This window comes from the organism of the source record quoted next, unplaced genomic scaffold, assembly GCF_019419815.1.
Source record: "Pyrus x bretschneideri cultivar Hongxiangsu unplaced genomic scaffold, Pyrus_bretschneideri_v1 Contig55, whole genome shotgun sequence".
Lineage (NCBI taxonomy): Eukaryota > Viridiplantae > Streptophyta > Magnoliopsida > Rosales > Rosaceae > Pyrus > Pyrus x bretschneideri.
In genome coordinates, this window is record NW_025999793.1 from 1,710,835 (window position 1) to 1,722,071 (window position 11,237).

The window sequence follows — 11,237 nt, forward strand, 5'->3', positions numbered from 1 at the left end:
GATCTCAAAGTTTTTGGAATGCTCCAAATTCCACTTGAGCATCTAAATCTCGATCAATACCAGCAAAAACATCTCAAAACAAGGTTCTAGCACCATGCCAAATGGAATTATTTTTTGTCCCATAATCCCCCACTACTATATATATCGTGAAACGTGACATCTGTTTGTATTTTGTTTTTTTTACTCATTCGATTTTTTTTAAACATAACAAAATATAGCGTATCTGTATTTTTTAAAATATAAAATATTCTTCCCTTAAGTATTCCTCAGCTCTTATTTACAGAATTCCGTTTATCCATTTCTTCCTCTTCATGGAAAGATATATCTTTCAGTACAATGGTTATATGACAAGTGGATCTTTTTATAGGATAACCCCGTCCTCGAGCCAAGGGCTTTAATTTTTTCACAGTTGCGTGTTACAGTTAACCCCAGCCACAAGGACCACTCTTGTGCTATAACTAATATAAGTTAAAATTAGGTGGCACAATAAAATCAAAAAAGGGACCGACATTGAATTAAGAAAAATGAGAGTAGAATTGTTATTTTATAGGTTAATAGGTTATTTATCATTGTCGTATTCCCCAAAGTTTATGTTTTGGACTGTTTAAATTGTTCAAGTTAACGTAGCTATGCTCTTGTCAGTTTTGGCTCACAATTTTTGGATTCGAAGGGAACGACGAGATTTACAAAAGTAAATGAGCACAATGGGGATTTGGCAAAGTAATCACGACTAAATAGATAAAATATACATTTAAGAGCTTTAGGAAAATTTGATATTTGTTGTTTGTACCGTACTTCATTGCTCCCGAAACTACCAATCACCGGTCAACTTCATACCTTCAAGGGCCCACTGAAGAGCTCATGTGGAGGCACCCTTGTTGAAGCACGCGAGTTCCTCCCCAATCCAGAGACTCTCACAACATGACACATGTCAACATCAAAATAAAACTCCTAGAGTCCTAGATCAATAGTGGAAGGATCCGAAGACTTTCCTTATCTATAAAAGGAGACCGTTCTCCAACAATTAATTTCTAATGCCATTATTGTACTTAAACTCGTCCTTAGAACTCACTAATAATGATTATGATTAAACCTATGTATTGTGTAAACTTTTCACTATTAATAAGAATTCATCTACCCTCGTGGACGTAACCTAACTTAGGTTAAACCACGTACTTCTAGTGTTTGTTTCCTTACCTCTATCTATTTACATAGTATCCTCACGAGGTGATTGAAGCAACCTTGCGAAGGTCACAAACTTGTCACTTTACGTTGTTCCAAACTTTAATTGATTTTGTGTATCAACATTTGGCATTTTGTGAGGAAACGACATTAATTCCTACTCTCACCAGCTTTCAGACTGGTTTCTATCGTGCATGCACTCTCATTTGATAAGGTATCCTTCTCCAACATGGGGAGTGAAGGAAACTACAACATGCAGAAAAGCACCTCTTGCATGCCTAGCGTGAGGCAGCGAATGAAGGAAAGGATCAAGCCTGCTCTTCGAACTAAAGTTGAAGAGGTTAGAACTCAGAATAAAATAAAAAAATGGCCATAAGGAAAGAAATCCTTGAGGAACAGTATGAGAATTTCTTCGAGATGTTTTGCGAGGCTATACAGACTCAGTCTCATGAGTCATCGCCCTCGTGGCTGCGGATCAACACATAGGTACCCACCAATGCAAAGATTCACATGTCTTTAACACGGGCATTCTTAATGACGAGCGGCCTTATACCCAAGATATTGAACAACAGAAAAACTTCTCTCAACCTAGCTGCTTCAAACCGAAGCAAGACAAGTGGAAGAAGACATCTCCTTGTAAAAGGAATGGAATGATCAAAAGCTGGTTATCGCGATTGTCAAGACCTCTTACAGCATTGTCGAGAAAAACCTATCCACATAGACTCAAGGATCAATAACCCAAGGGTCATCAAAGGAATCATTCACTTACCACAACCAAGGTCAACTACTAACCTAAGGAAGAAACGACAAGACTTAGAGGAACAAAAAGGTGTTTGAGACTCGGGGGACTTCCAACAGGCATTTCCTGGAAGCTAGTATGGTGAATATAAAAAAACCACATACTCTTGACTAAACTTCCCCACTACCAATAAATGATGGAAACTATGAATGAGGGTTCCAATAGTGCCTGATTCAACTAAAGACTGCCTTATCCTGCAGCTTCTCAAGGAAATGAACAGACTAAAGGCCAAACGTCATGCCAAGGTACCTGACTGGAATCAGCCGAGGCCAGGCCCTCTAGCAAGAAGGATTTTTGGCACCCCTTTACAAGGAGAAACAAAATAGAAGCTTGGTTTGCTATCGTAAATTGGGAAGGAAGATCCAATTGAGCATATCCATCTCTTTGAATCCACCATGGCATACCGAGGCATGGTAATGAAGAACGATGTCTCATTTTCCCCTTCATTCTATATGTGGGACCTCTCAATTGGTATTGTCGCCTTCAACCTAATACAATAGATTATTATACTACGCATCTTCTAGGCTGATTGCTTACACTCTGCTGAAGATTTGTACACCATTCATCAGAAGTCAAACTAGTCATTGCATGAATATGCCAGTAGCTTCAGCCACGAGTATTCTTTTTGCACTATAGTAGATTATAAAATAGCACTCAGGGCCTTCACAGTAGGTGTCAACATACACTTTTCCCTTTGGCATGTGTTACAATGTGCCTCGACAACTCGTCATTATTCTCACCCACTTGGTAATGCAAGAACTCACCTTCGTATCAGCAACTAGGTGATGAAAGGTACAACTCATACTCTAATAAATAATTTCTTTCCTTTGGAAAATTACCACACTTTCCATCAACTAGTAATGAAGAAACTCACCTTCGTCCACTAACTAGGTGATGGAAAGTACAACGAGTACTCCACTCTTTTCACTAACCAGGTAATGAAGGGACTCACCTTGTATCACCAACCAGGTGATGAAGGGTACTACCTGTACTCTAATATATAATTTTATCGTTGAACAGTAATGATGGTTTAATAAGCCAACAAAGGCTTCTCTGCATGTGTAATAGTTTGACAAGTCTGAAGCTTTATTAACCTAGAAAGCTACATATCGTATACAAAGGCTAAACTTTTACAAGACTATTTGACATCAAAATGTGAAGCGGTCACTTGCAAAACTCTTCAGCCCTCTTACATCAACTTCAAATATTCCTCTCTTCAACAATGCAAACACTACAAACCCAATGTAGGTTCGGAAGGCAACTATTGGGAGGTCAATAAATTTATATAGCTTCCAAAAGGGTTCAAGCAACATATAGGCTTCAACTATTCAATGGCTTAATTTGCACCATGCAGTATGAAACGTTATTAACATCTCCTTCAACTGTACCAGAAGGTCAAACATTGTAGGTTCGATAAATTAGTTGGGTTCCCATGGATATAGTTCCAAGAAAACTCATTTGTAGGCTTTCTAAAAGCCTCAGGCATTTTCTACTCCAACATTTAGAAGAACTTCGAAGTCGCAAGCTTCGATAAACTACACAGCCACATTGACAACATGCAAGCATTATATATTAGGTTTACTTACCAACGATGGTAAATCAAAACTTCGGTGGGTAATGCACCATAGTGTCCAAGGAAAAATCATATTGTGCCAATTCTGTAACTCTTCAACAATGCGAGAATAACCCAACAAAAAAATTGGTCTCACACTCTTGATCAAGACCGTGTGGCAAAATCAATTTATATGTTTCCTCCGAACCTTCAATTACTACAACATCTGGTTTGCCTCACACACGTGGAAATTTATGTGGTCACTCCTACATTTTCTTGTCTCTAGTTCAAAAAAAATTGGGGGGGGGGGGGGGAGGGAGGCTAAAAATAAAAATTCGACATTAAATAAAAATTAATAGTAGTATAAATAATTATTGATTATTAATTAAGTAATTAATTAATTATGTTATGACATGTGGAGGAGGCCAACAAAGCTTCTACCTTTCAAGCTAAGTGTCCACAGAAAAAAGTTTTAACCACTCAAGTGATGTGCCTAAAGGAAAAAGCTTCTACCACTCAAGTTATGTGCCCAAAGGAAAAAGCTTCAAGCACTCAAGCTATGTGTCCAAAGGAAAAATCTTCAGCCACTCAAGCTACGTGCCCAAAGGGAAAACTTCAACCGTTCACGCCATTTGTCCAAAGGAAAAAGCTTCAACCACTCAAGTTATATACACAAATGAAAAAACTTCAACCAGATTTTCTTTTCTCAACAAAAAAAATAAATTAAAAAAAAAAAGGGATTTGGGCTTAAGAAAAAAAAAAAAAAAAAAAAATATATATATATATATATATATATGTACTTGGGCTACATCCAAAAACAAAGAGGAATTTTTTTTAAAAGTCTTTTTTCTTCAATGACTTGGGAAACATAAGACACTACCTTCAATAATCCTTCTTGATTGGAGATTTGGAGGACACCCATAATATGGTAATACACTTTAGTACTCGAAAGTTTCTTGAGTACTCAGTAACTTGGGTTTTCCAAGTCCCTAACCGAGAAGTTTTCCTTACTCAAGAACTTGGGGGAGCATTGTTTGTTTCATACTTCACCACCCCCAAAACTACTAAGCACCGGTCAACTTCATATTTTCAAGGACCCATTGAAGAGTTCATGTGGAGGCACCCTTGCCGAAGCACACGAGTTTCTCAGCAATCAAGAGACCAATCACAACACCACACAGATCAACATAAAAATAAAACTCCTAGAGTCCCACATCAATCGCGACGGGAGCCGAAGACTCTCATCAACTATACAAGGAGACTGTTCACGTACAATTAATTCCTAATGTCATTATTGTGCTTAAACTTGTGATTAGAACTCACTAACGATGATTATGCTTAAACTTATGTCTTGTGTAAAATCTTCACTATTAATGAGGACTCCTCAACCCTCGTGGACGTAACCCAATTTAAGGTGAACCACGTACATCTTGTGTTGCTTCCCTACCAATATCTCTTTACATATTATCCTCGCCTAGTGACCAGAGCAACCTTGCGAAGGTTACAAACTTAACACTTTACATCGTTCCAAATTCTCATTGATTTTGTGCATCAACATTTGTAAATAGTTTCTTGCAAGCAATTGAGCCCGCAGATGCCATGAGTTTTGAAACTGTATTAAACAGGTGGAACATATTAAAATCTAATAGCATCTTTATGTTTAACTAGGAATAAAAAATAGATATTTGTAGTATATAGCACAAGTTTTAAAACTCTTTAACTCTTCTTTCTAAGTAAATTTGGCAAATACATACAATCCAATCTTCGACCATTTCAAGCTTATACTTTTTCTTTTCTTCTACCAAATTTGTCATGTCACCCAAGGTCATATGCAAAGTCAGCTAATTGCAAACATTTGAGTTAAGTTGTGCAAAAAGTTGAGTTCGCTTTAATTGAAAAAATAATCACCAATACAATTAGGCAAGAAGGGGAAAAAGATAATCATGAGGAGCTGGAAATATTTTGACTTCAACAAGACGATATTGACCAGGTTTTACTTACGTACCTGCAAGCTCCAAGTTGTGGTATCAACTCCGAAAAAAAAAAAAGATCGTCCCAAACAACAGTAGAGAAATATTTTAGTCCATGTTAAACTTTTATTTGTGGCCTTGCTTATTATTGTGCCATGTCGAGGCAAGTTTCTTTACAACAGGACCAATAAAAATGATAACTTATTACAATGTGGTATTTATAGTTGAACTCAAACTGGGACCATAACAGTTTATGACTATAAATAGGGTAAATTACACTTTACCACCTCAGGTCGGGGGTCCATTACAATCGTGTACCACATCTTCAAAACGTTTCACTTTCATACCTCACCTACTATTTTATTTCAATATAGTACCTCCGTTACATTTTTCATCCATTGATTCGTTAAGAGCTGACATAGCTTCCACAGTTGTGCCACGTGGCTACCAAATTTGTGCCACATGGAAAATTTATTTTTATTCATTTAAAAATAATTAATTAAAGAAAAGTTATTAAAAAAAAAAAAAAACCCATAACCCATCTTCTTCCCCAAGACACCCCATTCCCTGCAACATAAAACCCTTATCCCACCCCACCCCCACCTCTTCCACAACCCACCCCCCCCCCCCACCCCACCCCATCCCTACCTCATCCAATTGCCACCTCATCCGCAACCCCCCACCCTGTTCCACTGCAACCCTCCCCACCGAGACACACAGAGGTGCGCCTACGGAAGCGAGAGTTGTAGAAGACACACAGAGGTACCCCTACGAAGACATGGAGAAGAAGACGGGTTGGGTCTTGTAGCTACTTTCTCCTTCTCAGTCCACTTCCCTTCTTTCTCTCTCTTCTATCTCTCTTCTTTCTCCCTCTAGAATTCCCTTTACTTTGCCCTTCCCAAAACTTTCACTCCCTCACTTCGTCTTAGGAATTCAATTCCCCCTTTTGATTTTGGGGTTTGGGGTGGGTTGAGGGGTTGCGGGGGAGGTGGGGGTTGGGTAGGGTAGGGTGGGGGGGAGGTGGGTGTGGGGTGGGGTGGGATGGGGTGGGGTGGGGTGGGGTGGGGCGGGGAGGGGGGTGTAGCGGGGGAGGTAGGAGTGAGGTGGGATGGGCGATTTAGGTTGAAGGGAAGAAGGGGTCTTAGGGAAGAACATGAGTTATGGTTTTTTTTTTCTTTTTTTTTTTTAATTTTTTTTAACTTTTCTTTAATTAATTCTTTTTAAATGAATGAAAAATTATTTTTTTTGCCACATGGAACAAATTTGGCAGCAATATGGCACAAATGTGGCAGCCACGTCAGCTCTTAACGGATCAATGGATGAAAAATGTAACGGAGATACTATATTGAAATAAAATAGTAGGTGAGATATGAAAGTGAAATGTTGTGAAGATGTTGTATGCGATTGTAATAGACCCCAAACCTAAGGTGTTAAAGTGTAATTTACCCCTATAAATAAGTTATTCCTTTATAGAGAGAGGTTTTATTGTAGCATTCACAGCTCTTATAGCTTTTTATTGAATTATTGAATCTCAAAGAATACTTACATTATTGAAAGGAAACACAAATGCAAAAGGAATTGAAATACAAATACATAAATAGCAAAATTATCCACTTAAATGTTTATAATGAACATTAACTTTCTTTTAATTTCTTCAATTCTTCTTAAGCAAATTTTTGAACCAGTGTGCTGAGAGTTTTGGGTGCCTTTTCAGCCCATCATTATAATCCATGTAGTTTAATCCAAATCGGACGGTGTATCCAGAAGCCCATTCAAAGTCGTCCAACAATGTCCATGGAAAGTATCCCTTCACCTTCGCGCCATTTCTGCACACATATACACAAATGTTCAAATGGATTAGGTCAATATAATGATTAAATGACCATAACTTAAGAAGGCTAGGAAGCATATAGCCTTAATTAATTTGTTAATAACTACTTACTTGATCGCCGCTTGAAGGTAACACAGGTGACGGTAATGGTAGTCAATTCTACTGGTATCATGAAGAGCCTCGTTAAGTGATAGTTTTGGATTATTCAACTCTGATACACCTACATACATATTATTGCACAAAAAATTAAATTTATTTTTTTCCTCCAAAAATATAAAAAAACGTGTAGTTTGATTTTACACCATTATAAATAGGTGAAACTTTTGCAAATAATTAAGGCTTAAAAGGGTGTATTACATACCATTCTCAGTAATATAAATGAGTGGATCATTATATTTTTCCTTTGTGTAGAGCACAAGATCGTGAATTCCTTTTGGATATACATATAACCAATCTGAAGCAGCCTGCAACACCGTTTCAAGATAATACGTAAATGTTGGGGAAAAAAACTAATCCTCCAAATGCAAATAGCTCAAAATGATAAATTTGATGTATACCTGTGGACCAATAAGTACTCCATTAAGCTCAGCTGACACAATATTTACAAACATTAGAATACAATTGGTGTAAATATTAGAATATAATTAACATAATTCAGAAGTTAAACTTGGTCAAGAAGAACAAAGAACTTAAGCTATTCAAAGTAAGTTTCCCCTGGCACTCACTCGTAAGATCAGCTTGAGGATCTGTTACATAGCTTGCCGGTTGTGAATTGTTCTTAGGTGTACTAGTTGCGTATCTAGCAGTATAATAATTTATTCCAAGAAAATCAAGCGATCCGTTTAGCAACTTGGATTGTTCTTTTGTGAATTTTGGCAATCTTTTTCCAACAATTGATCGCATGGTGTGTGGATAGTCACCAGTTGTTAATGGGTCCAAAAACCTACAAAACATGACAATTCCAAATATAAGCTGAATTATAGCATTATATAAAAAGAGTACTGCTAGCTAGGTAGTGTCAATGTTACAAGTCATAAGTAAACATGTAATTGGGTTTATATATAATTTAATAAGATACTTGCCATCCAAACATAAAATCCAAAGATCGTAAGGCAGCATCTTTGTCTTGCTTTGACTCCGAAGCAGCCTCAAACCAATGGGACACCAACGTTATTCCTATCAAGCCTTTCTGAGATGCCTACGCAAAAATATGAATTTTGGTTGAATAAATAGGGGTTATAGAAAAAGATACAACCTTTAGATTATCTTACTACCGAGAGTATTCCCTCTTGTATGTCAACTCAATAATAAGGATTAATATAGAATTCTCAATTAAGTGTCAATAATTTGACCCAAAAAAAAAAAAGAAAAAAAAAACAGTTATTGAACCTGATATCTGTTCTTGTACAATTCTACAGCTGCTCCATGAGCAAGAAGAAGGTGGTGTGCCACCAAGTATGGTTCAATGGATGAATCTCCACCGGTGCAGTTTAGGTTTTGCCAAGAAGAGCAGCGTCCCGGTGCGTAACTCCCAAGAGCATAACCCATATTACAAAAAGTATGTGGCTCATTTAAAGTGAACCAGTGCTTGACTCGATCACCAAATTCTTTATAACAAAGTTCTGTATAGTCTTTAAAATGATCTCTGTAGATACAAATTTATGTTACATATATCAGTATGTATTTTATCAAATTATCAATGAGGAAATAAATTTTGTTCACTTACACAATACGAGGGCTTAAGAAACCACCATATTCATCTTCTAAAGCTTGGGGAACATCCCAATGAAAGAGTGTTACAAACGGCTTTAAACCTATAATACATGATCACTAAAATCAAATTAAAAGTCTGATAGAATGATGTTCTAAAAAATCATGTAATAATTGTTTAAGGTAGGATGATTAACCATTGCGTAGGAGTTCATTGATGAGATTGTTGTAATAATCAATTCCTTTCATGTTAACGCCACCACTTAACGTTCCATCTAATTAGAACAAAAATAACAAGAAAAAAAAAAAGGGTTACACAGTAGATAACTCAATCACATTACTTTAGTTAAAAGTATATAAAAAGAATAATTTTCTTGTAGGAAAAATAATTCTTATGCACAATATTGACATTGGTCCCAACGAAATATGAGGATGTGGACCAACTTACTTGGTAATAATCTGGACCATGAAATAGAGAATCTGTAAGCATCCAACTCCATATCCTTCATAATGCCCACATCTTCCTAGAATGACAAAAGTTTAAATATTGAGGATCTCATTAAACATTGTACTTTTTTTTTTTTTTATAAAGGCTCCAATTTAATATGTTAACATGTGCCCTTCAAGTATAAAGGGTCAAGAGACAGAGTTAACAGGTTCTAGACCTTATAGCGGTGATATTGATCTATAGCAACGTCTCCGTTACTGCCATCAGCGATTTTTTCTGCAGTTATTCAAAAACATAATGGTGAAATCCATATCATGTGCAAAGTACTTTTTATACAAAGTATATACGTATATTGTACATATCACATGACCATGTACTATTGGTCTCCCAACAAAGTGCATGGTTCTTAGAGAGGTTGGAGTTTACTTGTCCTCACGAAGAAAAGAATGAGGTGCTATTTATACTCCTTTGAAATGATGTAGCTCAAGTTTTCATATTAATTACCAATTGATTAAATCACAGACCTGGATGTTTGTGGGTGTAGGTATCCCATATGCTTGGTCCTCTTCCATCTTCTTTTACTGCACCTTCATACTGAAATATATAGACATCCATATACGTAAGAGTACTACTACACACGCAAGGAAGATGTCAACATTATAATTCATGCATGGATGCTAACTGCATGTATAAAGTTCACCAAAAATATGGTAAATAATCTAGAAGATATATATATATATATATATATATATATATAATACATATATATACTAACCTGGTAAGATGCGGAACCTGAGCCAAATATGAACCCTGGTTCAAAACTGCTGCGATTGAGAAATTCGCAAAGAACAGGTGGATCCGTATTAGTTCCTTTGCTATTTGTCAATGCAAAGCCAATGAGTAGCAGCACACGAAAGAGCAAAGATCGTGAATATTTCATTGCCATGACTTGGGAGTTTTGATATCGATCGAGATAATTAAGTTATCTCCTCCCGGGAGATTGCATGGGGTTTATATAGAGAAAGGGAGGAAGGGATATGGTGTCTACGTACTAGCTCATGAGAATAGTAAAGGGTTAAAATTTGTCAACAAAATTGGCTTTGAAAGTCCTAGTTTAAAGACCAAGTCAAGGTCTGTAGTTTAAAAGAAAGCACATTTCAGGTGCCCAAAAGTTGCATGCGTACGTACGTAAAAGAATGGATAATCCTTGCGTTCCACCAATGAGGAATACACATATTCTACAAATTTTGTATTGTGATGGTTCAGTTTCTTAATCTTTATTTGAAGATCATCGAAACAAAAAGAACTATTTGAATATGAGATCGTTTAGTCATTTAAATATATGAACTCAATCAACAGTATTAATACTAAGTAAAAGATTTATAATGAATTATTCATTTTATTGATATATTTGGATAACTAAACTGTCTTCAATTTGAATAGTTCTTTGTATATATGACATTCAAAATTAAGATTAAAAAATTAATAACTTGTACTATATATATATATATATATATATATATATATAAATACATTATTTATACAAAAAAAGTTATTCCTTGAGTTGAAAAGTAAGATAATGTACACAACTGTTCGATCAATCTCATCTTAATTTGAAATGATCAATCCTTGAGTTACCCTTGAGTTTTCCAGCAAAAGAAAACGTTGACTACATTAGGAAACAAAGAGTCATTTATCTTCATGTTTATATTATGTCTGTCCAACTGTTGAAGGCATAACTTTTG

The 11,237-nt window shown here is 36.2% G+C and overlaps 1 protein-coding gene across 1 annotated transcript; it reads right to left on the reverse strand.

Moving 5' to 3' along the window:
- Positions 1-7,441: 7,441 nt before the first annotated feature.
- On the reverse strand, positions 7,442-10,453 carry LOC125470981 (beta-glucosidase 12-like). The gene is made up of 12 exons (XM_048570832.1): positions 10,268-10,453; positions 10,017-10,086; positions 9,710-9,768; positions 9,493-9,568; positions 9,242-9,319; positions 9,061-9,148; positions 8,724-8,979; positions 8,417-8,532; positions 8,060-8,277; positions 7,892-7,923; positions 7,696-7,798; positions 7,442-7,554 (listed from the first exon to the last, which is right to left on the reverse strand). The coding sequence occupies exons 1-12, from the start codon at positions 10,436-10,438 to the stop codon at positions 7,442-7,444; spliced, it is 1,380 nt and encodes a 459-aa protein (XP_048426789.1). The 5' UTR covers positions 10,439-10,453.
- Positions 10,454-11,237: the final 784 nt, after the last annotated feature.

Bases quoted from the DNA above. Each gene is read 5' to 3' on its own strand.
- LOC125470981 (XM_048570832.1), bottom strand. From the start codon at position 10,438: ATGGCAATGAAATATTCACGATCTTTGCTCTTTCGTGTGCTGCTACTC. The intron at 9,320-9,492 runs GTAAGTTGGTCC...TGTTCTAATTAG, and splicing joins ATGGTCCAGATTATTACCAA to ATGGAACGTTAAGTGGTGGC. The intron at 7,555-7,695 runs GTATGTAATACA...ATATGTATGTAG, and splicing joins CATTTATATTACTGAGAATG to GTGTATCAGAGTTGAATAAT.